Source organism: Hemitrygon akajei, chromosome 4, assembly GCF_048418815.1.
Source record: "Hemitrygon akajei chromosome 4, sHemAka1.3, whole genome shotgun sequence".
NCBI classification, from domain to species: Eukaryota; Metazoa; Chordata; class Chondrichthyes; order Myliobatiformes; family Dasyatidae; genus Hemitrygon; species Hemitrygon akajei.
The window spans coordinates 127,499,375-127,514,865 of NC_133127.1; the positions used below are offsets into that span (position 1 = coordinate 127,499,375).

Sequence of the window (15,491 nt, forward strand, 5' to 3'; positions counted from 1 at the left end):
TTCTGCCTGGTCCCACTGACCTGCACAAGGCCCATATCCCTCCGTACACCTCTCATCCATGTACCTGTCCAAGTTTTTCTTAAATGTTAAAAGTGAGCCTGCATTTACCACTTCATCTGGCAGCTCATTCCACACTCTCACCACCCTCTGCGTGAAGAAGCCCCCCCTAATGTTCCCTTTAAACTTTCCCCCCTTCACCTTTAACCCATGTCCTCTGGTTTTTTCTCTCCCCTAGCCTCAGTGGAAAAAGCCTGCTTGCATTCATTCTATCTTCACCCATCATAATTTTATATACCTCTATCAATTCTCCTCTCATTCTTCTACGCTCCAGGGAATAAAGTCATAACCTATTCAACCTTTCTCTTCAACTCAGTTTCTCAAGTCCTGGCAACATCCTTGTAAACCTTCTCTGCACTCTTTCAACCTTATTAATATCCTTCTTGTAATTTGGTGACCAAAACTGCACACAATACTCCAAATTCGGCCTCACCAATGCCTTATACAACCTCACCATAACATTCCAACTCTTGTACTCAATACTTGGATTTATAAAGGCCAATGTACCAAAAGCTCTCTTTATGACCCTACCTACCTGTGACGCCACTTTTAGAGAATTTTGTATCTATATTCCCAGATCCCTCTGTTCTACTGCACTCCTCAGTGCCCTATCATTTACCTTGTATGTTCTACTTTGGTTTTTCCTTCCAAAGTGCAATACCTCACACTTGTCTATATTAAACTCCAGCTGCCATTTTCAGCCCATTTTTCCAGCTGGTCCAGATCCCTCTGCAAGCTTTGAAAACTTCCTTCACTGTCCACTACACCTCCAATCTTTGTATCATCAGAAAATTTGCTGATCCAATTTACCACATTATCATCCAGATCATTGATACAGATGACAAATAACAATGGACCCAGCACAGATCCCCGTGGCACACCACTAGTCACAGGCCTCCACTCAGAGAAGCAATCCTCCACTACCACTCTCTGACTTCTCCCATTGAGCCAATGTTTAATAGCGACTGAATCTTCCTAGCTAACCTCCCATACGGGACCTTGTCAAAGGCCTTACTGAAGTCCAGGTAGACAACATCCACTGCCTTCCCTTCATTCACTTTCCTTGTAACCTCCTTGAAAAACTCTAATAGATTTGTTAAACATGACCTACCACACACAAAGCTGTGTTGACTCTCCCTAATAAGTCCCTGTCTATCTAAATACTTGTAGATCCTATCTCTTAGTACTCCTTCCAATAATTTACCTACTACCGACATCAAACTTACCAGCCTATAATTTCCCAGATTACTTTTAGAGCCTTTTTTAAACAATGGAACAACATGAGCTAACCTCCAATTCTCCGGCACCTCACCCGTAGATACCAACATTTTAAATATATCTGCCAAGGCCTGCAATTTCAACACTAGTCCTCTTCAAGGTCCGAGGGAATACCCTGTCAGGTCCTGGGGATTTATCTACTCTGATTTAGCTCAAGATAGCAAGCACCTCCTCTTCTTCAATCTGTATAGGTTCCATGACCTCACTACTTGTTTGCCTTATTTCCATTGACTCCATGCCAGTTTCCTTAGTAAATACAGACGCAAAAAATCCATTTAAGATCTCCCCCATTTCTTTTGGTTCCATACATAGCCGACCACTCTGATCTTCAAGAGGACCAATTTTATCCCTTACTATCCTTTTGCTCTTAATATACCTGTAGAAGCTCTTTGGATTATCCTTCACCTTGACTGCCAAAGCTACCTAATGTCTTCCTTTAGCCCTCCTGATTTCTTTCTTAAGTATTTTTTTGCACTCTTTATACTCCTCAAGTACCTTATTTGCTCCCTGTTTCCTATACATGTCACATATCCTTCTTTATCAGAGTTCCAATATCCCTAAAGATCCAAGGTTCCTTATCCTTATTCACTTTGCCTTTAATCCTGACAGGAACATACAAACTCTACACTCTCAAAATTTCTCCTTTGAAAGCCTCCCACTTACCAATGACATTCTTGCCAGAGAACAACCTGTCCCAATCCACGCTTTTTAGATGCTTCCTCATTTCTTCAAAATTGGCCTTTTTTCAGTTTAGAACCTCAACCTGAGGACCAGATCTATCTTTATCCATGATCAAATTGAAACTAATGGTGTTATGATCACTAGAACCAAAGTGTTCCCCTGCATACATTTCCATCACCTGCCCTAACTCGTTTCCTAATAGGAGATCTAATATTGCATCCTCTCTAGTCGGTACTTCTATATATTGATTTAGAAAACTTTCCTGAACACATTTTACAAACTCTAACCCATCTAGACGTTTAACAGTATGGGAGTCCCAATCAATACGTGGAAAATTAAAATCCCCTACTATCATAACTTTATGTTTCCTGCAGTTGTCTGCTATCTCTCTGCAGATTTGCTCCTCCAATTCTTGCTGACTATTGGGTGGTCTATAATACAACCCTATTAATGTGGTCATACCTTTCCTGTTTCTCAGCTCCACCCATATGCCCTTGGTAGACAAGCCCTCTAATCTGTCCTGCCTGAGCAGTGCTGTAACATTTTCCCTGACTAGCAATGCCACCATCACCCCACCCCACCACTCTTCATCCCTCTGCCTCTATCCCGTCTGAAACTTCGGAATCCCGGAACATTAAGCTGCCAGTCCTGCCCCTCCTGTAGCCAAATTTCACTAATGGCTACAATGTCATAATTCCATATGTCAATCCACGCCCTCAGCTCATCAGCCTTCCCCACAATACTCCTCGCATCGAAATAAGCACACCTCAGAAGATTATTACCACCACACACAACCCTTCTATTTGTGACTTCGCATGAAACTTTAACATCATTTATTTTCACCCCTGCTCCACTATCTACTCTGGCACTATGGTTCCCATCCCATTGCAAACCTAGTTTAAACCCCCCCCCCCCAATAGCACTAACAAACCTCCTTGAAAGGATATTGGTCCCCCTGTAGTTCAGGTGTAACCTGTCTCTCTTGTACAGATCCTACCTGCCCCAGAAGAGGTCCCAATGATCCTGAAATCTGAAACCCTGCCCCGTACACCAGTTCCTCAGCCACGTGTTCATCCTCCAGAGCATCCTATTCTTACCCTCACTGGCAAGTGGCACAGGTAGCAATCCTGAGATTACCACCCTCAAGGTCCTGCTTTTTAACTTCCTACCAAGCTCTCTATACTCACTCTTCAGAACCTCCTCACTCTTTCTTCCTACATCATTGGTACCGATGTGTACCATGACATCTGGCTAAATGTCAAATGTTTTAACAGTTTAAAGTGATTCTAACGGTTCCTAATTAACTGTTTAATTTTTTTTTAAAAATTCCTTAATACTTAAAGGGAGGGAGGGAGAGAGAGAGAGTGAAATTGTAATGGAAATGGAAAAAGAAAAAGGAGGAGAGTGTCTAGTATGAGTCAGGGAAGTCTTGGTTAAAATGACTACACGGACTTAAAAGGATTCTTTAATTGCGGAGTTTGGGACCCTGAGGAAGCCTTCTGATGTGTTCCTAATCATCCAATGTAGAGGAAGCCACATTGGGAGCAAGATGGAAGATGGACAAGTTTGAAATTTATAATTTATTTTAAAAATAAAGTTTGATTCTTTGACCATCAATAAGCATGATTAATAATTAAAGTGCTAGTGCTTTTCTTTCCTTTTATATAGGTCATGCTTACCTTCCACCCCTTCTTAAGATAAAATTGATTTTTGGAAATAAAATGGTATACAACTTTAACAGGGGTTTATTAAAATTTTTTCTCAAAGAACTTGTATATTATTAATTTCTTACCAGTTGCTGTATCTTTTTTTGCCAAGGCATCACGTACTCTATGCCACAGCAGTGCAATTTGTTCATAAGTTGGTGTGGAATCCAAATGCATGGTGTTCTCTCCATTGAAAGGGTCTTGTTTCATGCCATTGCTTACATGTTCTTGTGTAGCATTTACTGAACAGGTTTCTTTACTAATAGTTTCATATGAGCCGACCAAATAGGAAGATGGGAATGTTATAGTATTGTCAGATTTATTGCTTAATGAATATAATTGAGGCTGAAGGTCTGAGATTATTGAATTCTCATTGGTGTCTTTATCTAATGGCGTGACTTTCACCGATGTATCCGAACATGTGTCAATAACATGAGCTGAATGCACCTGTGATTGACAACTACTGTTATAACTGACAGCTGTCCTTTGAGACTGCCTGCTATTAGTGGCTGGTTTGGGTGGTGGATGGGGTACCATGACTTTACCCCGAGAATTTATTAATTCACTAGCAGACAATGGTCTGATTATGGTACCTCTCCTGCCAGAACAAACTTTAGCTGAATGGGCTCTTCTAACCATTTTGGCATGCCTTTTTCCTCTCAAGGATTTTTCAGGTTCAGCAATATTGCTTTTTTCATTCATTTTCTGATCTAAGCTTCGAGTTCCTGTTGCTGTCCAGGATCGTTTTGCAAAATGGTAATCAGATGGCACAGCTGAAATTAATCCATTGGATGCAGAAACAGTTTCTGAAATTGCAGGCACTGCCATTGTGATGTTTCCCCAGGTTTCATTTAGCTGATGGCCAGATAGATCATAATTTACAGCAACCTTTTGATTAGTATTTAATGTGTTCCATTTTGATTCCTTGTTACTGTTTACATTTGAATTAACATTAGCATCATGATCATTATTTTGAAAATCAATTGTCTGTAACTGATTCTGGCTTGTTAATCCTGAACTTTTAATGTCTGTTGTACTTCCTAGTTCTTCTCCAGTAGCTTCATCTTTCTCATTCTTAATTTGGTTGGATTGGTCAATCTCATCCAGCCACCTCAGCTTTTTCTTTGTTGGTTTTTTATCAGTTTCTACATCTTTCATTTTTTTAAGCTCCAAGCTATCTCTAATAGAGGATGCTATGCGAATACCAAGCACGTTACAGGCAGACAATGGAGATTTGGTTTTACTATTTCCATACTTTGATACTTTCTTAAGTATCCCCTTCAAAATTTTGACTTTTTTCTCTGGGATAGAATTCTTGTTGGCTTTTAACCTGCTGGTATTCACTGGTTCATTTTCTTTTCCTTCTGTCATATTGGTTACAGAATCAGGTTCAGATGTATTAAATGGTACTTGGGAACAAATAAATTTCTGACTGGCTGCTGCAGAATTTTGTCTCATTTTGACATTAAAGTTAAATTTGTTGAGTGAAGCTTGCTTGTCTTCAGTGTCACTGGAAATGTCCATATTTTTGTTCGACATGAAAGGAGAATGAATTGATCTAATAGTTGCACCAACACACATCTGTTGATGTGCTTGATGGATCTTTTGACTGTCATTCACACTCTCCGTTTTTGCTCTGTCACTTGCCATTTGTGATTCTGGATGTAAAAAGATTGGTGTTGCAAAAGGCAGTTTCAAAGGATGAAATGATGCAGCTTTTCTTTGGAGCTCATTTTCTACTCTGCCATTCACTTCTGAGCATGGTGTTATTTCTCTAGCATTTGGATCTGGTGTAGACCAAGCATTGCAAGGAATTGTTGCAGAATAAGCAGATTGACCTTTCAAACTTTCAGAGGACTCTGTGGATGTTGGATACTTTAGTACTGAGTGGAAATGACTATCTGCCACTTTATATTGATTGCTATTAAAACATTTGGTTAAATGTGTGTTTTGATGTATTTCAGTACATGAAGCAGAACTTGAGTCAAGATGTTTGGATTCTGTACTTGTGGAAGCAAATGTATGCAGCTTGTCACTCAAATGTTCCTCTGCAGTTGAAGCTTCAGTTCCATTTGTTATTGTATTCCCAGAAGAAGAAATTGGAGTCCTGCAATGATTTAAGTTATTGATCCAGGCACTTATGTGTCCTGTTTTTAGAGGCAAAGCCTCTCTTGTACCAGAGCCAAAAGAATCGTTTAAAGATGTGTGTACAACATTTTGTCCCTCTATTTCCAGGCTGTCAAGACTTGATAAGCTTTGAGTTTGATTAAGTTGATTGATTTCTTTTTGGAATTCCTGAGAAATTCAAGCATGCAGTTTATTCATTTAACAAAATAAAAATACCAAAAGGTTTATCTTAAAAAGAAAATCATCTAATTTCACTGAATTTACTTAAAATAATTAATTTCCTTTAACCTCTGAACAGCTGATCAACAGAGAGGGCTCTTCCTTCAGTGCAATGTTGAGGAAGTGCTACATTTCAGGGTAAGCTGCTCTGTTAGCTAGTTTTAACATGAGGATCCTTGTGCTCAGCCGAACGATCAGACCAAATCCAATGAACTATTTAAAAGGAATGTGAAAGCATCCAGTGGCTTAGTCAACAATATACAGCACAGAAAACTGATGATTACTGACATTTGCTGTGCTTGAACTGATCAATGCAAATTGGCTTTCTAATATTGTCCTTCAGCAATTCAAATGTTGTATAGAGTTTGGAATAGCTACTAAATGGCATAGTCAACTTCTGTGATGTATTTGGATTCCCACTGTTGGGCTCTTCTGATCAATATTTTAGAATCTTCAAAATGCCCCAATGATAATTAACCTCATAAAACAATTATGTATTATTCAAAAAATGTTACTACTTTCATTCTGTTTATTTTCTGCTGAACACAATTCTAGTCATTAGGAAATATTTTCATATCCCGCTATTCCCTGTCAATTGTTTATTGACTACATTTATGCCTTCAATACTGTTATTCCAAGCAAACTTAACAAAAACTGAATCCTGGGAGTTAATACCTACCTCTGCAACTGGATCTTTGGCTTTCTGATCAACAGACTTCAATCAGAAAGGATAGGCAGCAACAACTCCTCCTCGATTACTCTAAACACTGGTGCCCCACTAGTTTGCTTCCTCAGCCCCCTACTATTCTCCCTGTACATGACTGTGTGGCCAGATTCTGTTCTAACTCCACCTACAGAATTGCAGATGATACCATTATAGTGTGCTGCATGTCAGATGACGATGAGTTGGAGCACAGGTAGGAGATAGAGAGCTTAGTGACATGGTGTTATGACGATAATCTTTCCCACAATGTCAACAAAACAGAAGAACTAGTCATTGACACTAGTCATTAACACCATCTACATCAGTGGTGTTAAGGTTGAAAGGGTTGAGAGCTTCAAGTTCCTTGAACATCACTAATAGCCTGTTCTGCTCTAACCACATTGATGTCATAGCCAAGAAAGCTCACCACCGACTCTACTTGCTTAGGAGGTTAAAGAAATATTGTACGTCCCCGTCAACTCTTAACCAATTTTTAATCAATAAACCATAGAAAGCACTCTGTCTGGATACATAATAGTTTGGTATGGTAACTGTTCTGCCCATAACTACAAGAACCAGCAGAGAGTTGTGAACACAGTTCTGCACATCACAGGAAACAGCCTCCCTTCTATGGACTTTGTCTGTACTTCTCACTGCCTCAGTAAAGCAGCCAGCATAATCAATGACCCCACCCACTCCAGACATTCTCTCTTCTCCCATCTCCCATCGGGCAAAAGATACAAAAGCCTGAAAGTACATGAGACCACACTCAAGGACAGCTTCTATCACACTGTTATCAGAGTCTTGTATGAAAAGATGGACTTCTGGCCTCAGAATCTACCTCATTATGATCTTGCAGTTCACTGTTTACTTGTTCTGCACTCTGTTGGTAGCTTTTACACATTGTCCTGTATCATTATTGTTTTACCTTATTCTAGCACAATACACTGTGTAATGGTTTCATCTGTACAAACAGTATGCAAGACAAGCTTTTCACAGTGTCACAGTACATGTCGCAATAATAAACCAACACCTAATACCAATGGCAATACCCTGCATTAAAACAAAACTATTGTCATGTCTGCTATTTCTTCCACAAACTCTACCTATTGAGCAAATAGATTAAAAAGTATCAAGTTTGAGCTCTATCAAAGCAATTCATATAGTCAGTAATGTAAGAAGCCAATGGTATTGGTAATTTTCTTATTCAATTTGCATTTACTCCTGTTTCCATTTTAGCTGTATTTTCAAAGGTAACATAGTTCATTAATTAGACACAAGTAACACTGCAGATGCTGGAAATCTTGAGCAACATGCACAAAATGCAGGAGGAATCCAGGAGGTCAGGCAGCATCTACGGAGGGGAATAAACAGTTGACGCTTCTTACTGTGACACTTCATTGGGTTTTTATTTCCCTCCATAGATGGGTCAATACTTGCAAAGTTGAGGCTAAAGTTTTATATCAGTGTCAGTATGTTTCTTATTCTTTCTCCCTTACTTTTCATATCCCTTTATCTTTTAACTCCATGACTTTGGCATTTAAGACAGTGAATATTCATAGTTTCTGTGGTTTTTTAAAAAATAGGCCATGATTCTGCTCTGTATTCATCAAAACCAAGGTATTAGGCTCTTTCCCTCTAGGCATTACCAGCCATCTCACCTCCCCCACAACATTCCTTGATCATGTCCTGCCATTATCTGCATTGTAGCTGTATGCAGAAGATCTTAATTGTCTTAAGATATTATGTGAGCGCAGATGATATTGTCCAAATTTTATTTCAGAATCATTAACATTCAGATATCTGAAGGTGTGATGCATGCTAGTACAGTTAACGTGTCAGAGTACTGTCACATGATCTGTAGTTGATTGTGAACACTGTCGAAATGGATTCTGCTGGAACTCTTGAGATTATGTGATGAATTGATGCAACAGCATTCACTACAGTTTTGTGGAACTCCACTGAACAATACTCTAGTGATGAGGATTTAAGACTTCAGAAGTCAAGATTATGGAGAGTGAGATCTGCTACATATGAGCCTAGGGCATAGAGTACAGCTAATCCAGAGCATGGATCATGGCAGAATGATGAGAAACAGCATCAACACCTGCAATGAGGAGCATATAATATTAACAGGTTAACCATAACCTACATCTGTTGGAAACCAAGAAGATTCTAATAAGGTATGAAGCCTTTGGCACCTGTTTGGAATACATGGCATTGTTCTGTGCACTTAACATTATAGAAGTAAGAGGAAGAAATGGTAATGACAATGAAGCGATTCAGGAGCAGAGATTTACATTGAAGTCATTAATCATTTGGCATCTTACAGTGAGAATGATGGGCAAGTTGTTGAGCTATTACAGAACCATGTTAAGCCAGAAATCTTTGAAAGTTATAAATTTGGAAACCACATCCAAAAGCTCAACACAGTAGTTTTTTCATTGCTGAAGTTGAGAATTTTTCATTCCCTCACATTCATAGGCTAAGTGGTACGAGATCAATTTGTTTACAGCACTGCCAACATATTTGAGCATTACAGCACAACATATTAGAGCACAACATTGAGAAAGCATAGTATGTATCAAGATAAAAGTGATGTTGAAAAAAATATATAAGGGAACTTGGTCAATGCACATGCCAAAGTGTAAGTAATGTGCATTTGACAGATGTGATAATGGCAGCTTCTTCCTTAGTTTAGATGACGTGAAAAGCAGCACCACCAGGGGAGAAGCACTAATCATGTGGATGCAAATGGCAGAAAGCTTTACAATCAGTGTCAGAATGATCATGTAGGCCTCTTGTGTCTCTTCAACAGGATGTTGAAGCTGTGAGCCTAGAAAATGAAAAAGGTTTGAGGGTGGAGGAGACTAATTTATACATTCAGGACTTAACTTCAGCTGTTGTAAGGGGGCCTGTGTTACATGGGTCTGCAAAGGCAGGCAAATCTTATCAGGGACAAATGCACATTTATGGCAATATGGGTGTAATCTCCCATTCTTTGAATGCAGGGAAGCACACAATCCTCAAAACATCTTATACCAAATACCAGCAAGGAGGTGAACTCAGTTGTCCGAGCAACTGTACTTCCTTTGACTTCTCTACTGGATCAGTGAGCTGTAAATTGTAAGGTTTTACACATTCCACAATCTTTGGACAGGAAAGATGTCATCTTAAAAGAATTTAAGCCATCGTGGTCTTTAGTTCAACTGACAGGACATCTTTAACATTTCTCTGGAGCTGTATCTGTGCCCCTGTAGCAGATAAACCTGACCACCTTGTGAAAATAAAGGTAATATCCTGAGGTACAAGTCTTCAGTCATGTGCAAGAATGAAAATTGCCATCAGAATATTTTTGTGCTTAAGAGTTTACAGTTGCCTCGCACAAGGTTCTCCTCCACATTGGGCCTTCTGCCTTCTGTGATATAATCCACAGTAACTGGCACATTCACCAAACCTTATATCTGCTACCTGTATCTGAAATCTCCAGATATTATGATTTCTATTCTTGAAGTTTTTCAAATTTTATTATGTGCAACTGTAACTGAATCTCCAAAAAAAAAATAGTTGTAGATAATTGATGATCATTCTAAACCGCCCAGGTGGGGTGAGCTTCCTGTTGCTAAATCTTAGATTCCAAACGTGTATCGTTGCCTTAGGTTTATTAGCATTGATCTTGGCAAGGCAAGCATCAACAGTGTCACAGAAGGATCTGTGTCATCTAATGACTAATCTACATTCATCATTTGTTTGCATAAAGCTTTTGCTGTTGTACTATCCAAATTACTAAGAAGTATGAATAATGCTTAAAACTTGCTTTTTTAATTAGCTCTGAAAACTGGAGGTACTTTGCTGCCCAAAGTGCCGAACAAAAATGCAGCACTCTTTGTGCATTTTTGGGTATGCAGGCCAATTTATTTTTCTACCTGTGAATTACATTCTTGGGATCTCATTACATTGGCCACAGCCTATACAACAATCTAAACTTTCTTAAAATGAAGGTAAACATCAATCACATCATACATTAAGTATTTAAAGCATTGCTTCTTTTAATATAATTTGAACTTACCACTATTTTGAGGTAGTGTGAAGAAAACATTAATATTGCAAATGTCATTTTCTAATGGTGCCAAAAAGAAAGTATAACTGGCCAGCCATGAGATCTGAATCAGACAGTAGATAATTGTCTTCAAATATATTTTAAATACAGTATGTTATTCAAGAAAACCAAGCTGACACTACTATATGCTAGATTTGGATCAACTTCAGGAAACAGATACTTATCAAAATCTTATAACATCTATCTGCTCCTGTCAAAGAGGTTTACAATAAAACTGCTGACATTTTGACAAGTTTGTACAGGTAGTTACATAATGGGGAAAAAAACTTTCATTTATGTTTTAAACTCAAACAAAAATACATGGAGCTATATTATGACATTATTTTATATATAAGGAACAAAAAGTCAGATCATTGACTATTAATGTTTTTCAAATATACCAGTGCATTTTTCAACAATGTGCTCATGTATTATGAATGTACAATATACATTACTATATTCAGTAGTTCTTTTTGAAATATAAAGTATTCCTGCATATGGGATCATCCATATACATTGATTTTAGTGAGAAATAAAATGTATTGTTTTTTGATGTCTGATAGATTATCAAGAAGGAAAACTGAATTCAATGTGCCAGGTCAAGCTAGTCAAGGCTATTGCTGGAATATGAGCCCATGAGTGCATTTATCCAACCCCAATCAGGAGTTTCTGACCTGTAATCTCCTTTACCAACTGCAAGTTCTCCTAACTGCTTCTCTTGACACCCAGAATCCTTTGAATAAAGTACTATAGGCAACATGAGATCAGGAGTTATGGTCCTTAACCTCAAGATGAAGTGATGGCCATCTCTTGTCCTGTAAATGAATCCCTATAATAATCTCCAGTTGAAAAAATATGATCCCTTTAACTAACATTTACAGTTGTATTCAAGTGCTGAAATGTATTTGATGTCTTTTATGCAGCGTCAAGAAGCTGGTTCAGATTAGATTCTGAACATATCATAAGACATAAGAGCAGAATTAGGTCAACTGGCCCATTGAGTCTGCTCTACCATTCCAACTTGGCTGATTTATTACTCTTCTAAACCCCATTCTCTTGCCTTCTCCCTTTCTAATCGAGAAAGGGATGATGCCCTTTCTAATCAAGAACCTCTCAGCCTCCACTTTAAATATACCCAATCACTTGACCTTAACAGTCCTATCCTTAATCATAACTCTGAAAATCAGATAGGGGTCACATGCAAAGGGTACAATTTCCATTTGTCACGTTCATCAAAAAGAGGTAAATTCAATTTATACATGCATCAGCTTATATTCTAATCTTCATTATCATCTCTATTGTGTCCTGTCCTATCTACAAAGCATACCCACCACAGGGGAGACATATTGCCCAAGTCAGGGGTGGGTTTAAACACAGTTTCAAGATCATAATCAATCTCATGGCTTTGGATCAATTGAAATTGACATTATTGACATTAGAACTCACCCACATACAGCAATAGTACTTTGGAAGTAGAATTGGTTTATTATTGTCATATGTACCAATATGTATAGTGAAAAGTACCTTGTCTTGCATACTTTTTAGAAAGATCAATTCATTACACACGGCACAATGTAAAACAATAACAGAATGCAGAATAAAATGTGAGAGCTACATAGAAAGTGCAGTGCAAATAGACAATAAGATACAAGATCATAATGAGGGAGATTGTGAGGTCAAGAGTCCATCTTATTGTTCGAGATAACCATTCAATAGTCTTAAAACAGCACGTAGAAGCTATCCTTGAACCTAGTGGTACATGCTTTCTGGCTTTTGTACCTTCTGCCTGACAAGAGAAGAAAAAAGAGACAATATCTGGGGTGAGTGGGGTCTTTGATTATACCGCCTGCTTTACTGAGGCAGCAAGAAGTATAGACTGAGACCATGGAGGAGAGCCTGGTTTCCATGATGTACTGAACTTTGTCCACAACTCTCTGCTATTTCTATCAGTCATGGGCAGAATTGTTGCCATTCCAAAATATTATATCCAGATAGGATGCTTTCTATGATGCATCAATAAAAATAAGACTCAACAGGGACATGGCAAATTTCTTTAGCCTCCTGAGAAAGTAAAGGCATTAGTGAGCTTTCTTGTGTAGACCAGGACAGGCTACTGATGATGTTCACTCCTGGGAATGTAAAGATCTCAACCCTCTCCGCCTCAGCACCATTGATATAGAGCATGAGTACCAACCTCCTTCCAGCTCTTTTGTTTACATTCAGAGAAAGGTTGTTGTTATGACACCCTGTTACTGAGCTCTTCCAACTCATCATTTGTGATATGGCCCACTACAGCAGTATCATTTGTGAACTTGGAGTCAGAGCAATAGAGTGCTACAGCACAAAACAGATCCTTCAGCCCATCTGTCCATTCTACCTAGTCCTATCAACTTGTATCTGGAATATAGCCCTCTATACCCCTCCCATCCATGTATTTATCCAAACTTCTCTTAAATATAAAACATGAGAAATTCTGCAGATACTGCAAAACCGAAGTAACACACACAAAATGCTGGAGAAACTCAGGAGGTCAGGCAGTATCTATGGAAATAAATAAACTGTCGACATTTTGGGCCAAGACTGGAAAGGAAAGGGGAAGATGTCAGAATAAAAAAAGTGGTGGGAGGGGAAGAAGGATAGCTAGAAGGTGATAGGTGAAGCCAGATGGGGGGGCTGGAGAGGAAGGAATCTAATAGGAGAGGAGAGAGGACCACAGGAGAAAGGGAAGGAGGAGGAGACCCAGGGGGAGGTGATAGGCAGGTGAGAGAGGTAAGAAGCCAGAGTGAGGAATAGAAGAAGAGGGGAGAGGGAGGGAAATTTTTTCTACCGGAAGAAGAAATTGATATTTAGGTCTCAGGTTGAAGGCTACCCAGATAGAATGTAAAGTGTTGCTCCTCTACCCTGAGGGTAGCCTCATTGTGGCACAAAAGGAGGTCATGGACCGACATGTCAGAACAGGAAGAGGAATCTAAATTAAAATGTTTGGCCTCCTGGAATCGGCTTCCAGTGGATGAACTGGAGGTGATCGATGAAGTGGTCCCCCAATTTGCGATGGGTAGAGGCCACATTGGGAGCACCCAGCAGATTCACAGGTGAAGTGACAGCCCTGAATGGAGCTAAGGGAGGAGGTGAATAGGCAGCTGTAGCACATTGGCTGCTTGCAGAAATAAGTGCTGGGAGGGAGATTAGAGGGGAGGGACAAATAGACAAGGGAGTCACAGAGGGAGTGATCCCCACAGAAAGCAGAGAAGGATAGGAGGTAAAATATGTTTGGTGATAGGTTCCCTTTGAAGATGGCAGAAGTTATGGAGAATGATGTGTTGAATGCAGAGGCTCATGGGTAGTAGGTAAAAACAAGCAGAACTCTATCACCATTAAGGCGACAGGAAAATGGGGTGTATGCAGATGTTCCAGAAATGGAGGAGATGCAGGGGAGTGCAGAAATAACGTTGGAGGAGGAGAAACCCTGTTCTTTAAAGAAGGAGTACGTCTCTGATATCCTAGAAAAGGAAAGCCACATCTTGGGAACAGATGCGAAGGAGACGAAGGAATTGAGAAAAAGGAATAGTATTTTTGCAGATGACAGGTATAGTCAAGATAACTATGGGAATCAATAGGATTATAAAAGATGTCGGTTGACAGTTGTCTCTAGAGATGGAGAAAGAGAGATTGAGAAAGGGGCGGGTAGTGTCAGAAATGAACCAAGTGAATTTAAGGGCAGGGCAAAGTTAGAGGTAAAGTTGATGAAATTGACAAATCCAGCATGCGTGCATGAAGCAGCACCAGTGCAGTCGTCAGTGTAGCAGAGGAAGAGTTGGGTAGCATTATCGGGGAAAGCTTGGAACATGAACTGTTGTCTTCAATATTGCATCAAACCTGTATCCACCACTTTGCTGGCAACTTGATCCACACTCCCACCACCCTCTTAATGAAGAAGTTCCCCCTCAAGTTCCTCTTAAATATTTCATCTTTCATTCTTAAAATATGAGCTCTATCAAACCTCCCTTCATTCTCTTATGCTCTAGGGAATAAAGTTCTAATCTATTCAACCTTCTCCTATTACTCAAGTCCTCAAGTCTTGACAACATCCTTGTAAATTTTCACATCTCTATTTCAATCTTATTGACATCTTTCCTGTAGGTAGGTTTGTAAATTAATAAATAGGTATCGATGTATAATGTCCAGATCTGCAAATGATTCTTGAGAATCATTGGCTTTGGTGAGAACATCTGTGCAGTGAACTTCCCACTTATGTGGAGGATCCTTTGGAAGCACTGGTCATGTTTCCCCAGCACTTTAGATGTTGTTAGTAAGTTGCTCAAGTTCCACATTCACTAAGAGAAAGGATAATAAGTAAGTGTATGCCTAAATCTTGGTACTATGCTGTTGATTGCAATTTTCTGAAAGTGGCATTAACAGTTTGGATCCTGTATTGAGTTTATTCATGTAGCATGGAAGAGGTAGCTGAAGTAGCTATCTAAATAAGGGAAAATAACTGTCTCTTAAGACTTGCTGCTGCTAGTGAATTGTATACTGTCTTTTGCAGACCTAGAGCAGATTGATAAAGCATTTTGACATGTTGACTAAGTAACTGGTTTTGTTAAGCTTTCTCAAAGAGATT

The 15,491-nt window shown here is 39.2% G+C and overlaps 1 protein-coding gene across 5 annotated transcripts in view; it reads right to left on the bottom strand.

Moving 5' to 3' along the window:
• The window catches only part of cep126 (centrosomal protein 126), a 107,549-nt gene that overhangs the window by 34,686 nt on the left and 57,372 nt on the right, over nt 1-15,491 (bottom strand). For all 5 annotated transcript variants that reach the window (XM_073043250.1, XM_073043249.1, XM_073043248.1 and 2 more), the window contains exon 6: nt 3,809-6,017. In XM_073043250.1, the coding sequence (XP_072899351.1) occupies nt 3,809-6,017 (2,209 nt within the window). The remainder of the gene's footprint in view (nt 1-3,808; nt 6,018-15,491) is intronic.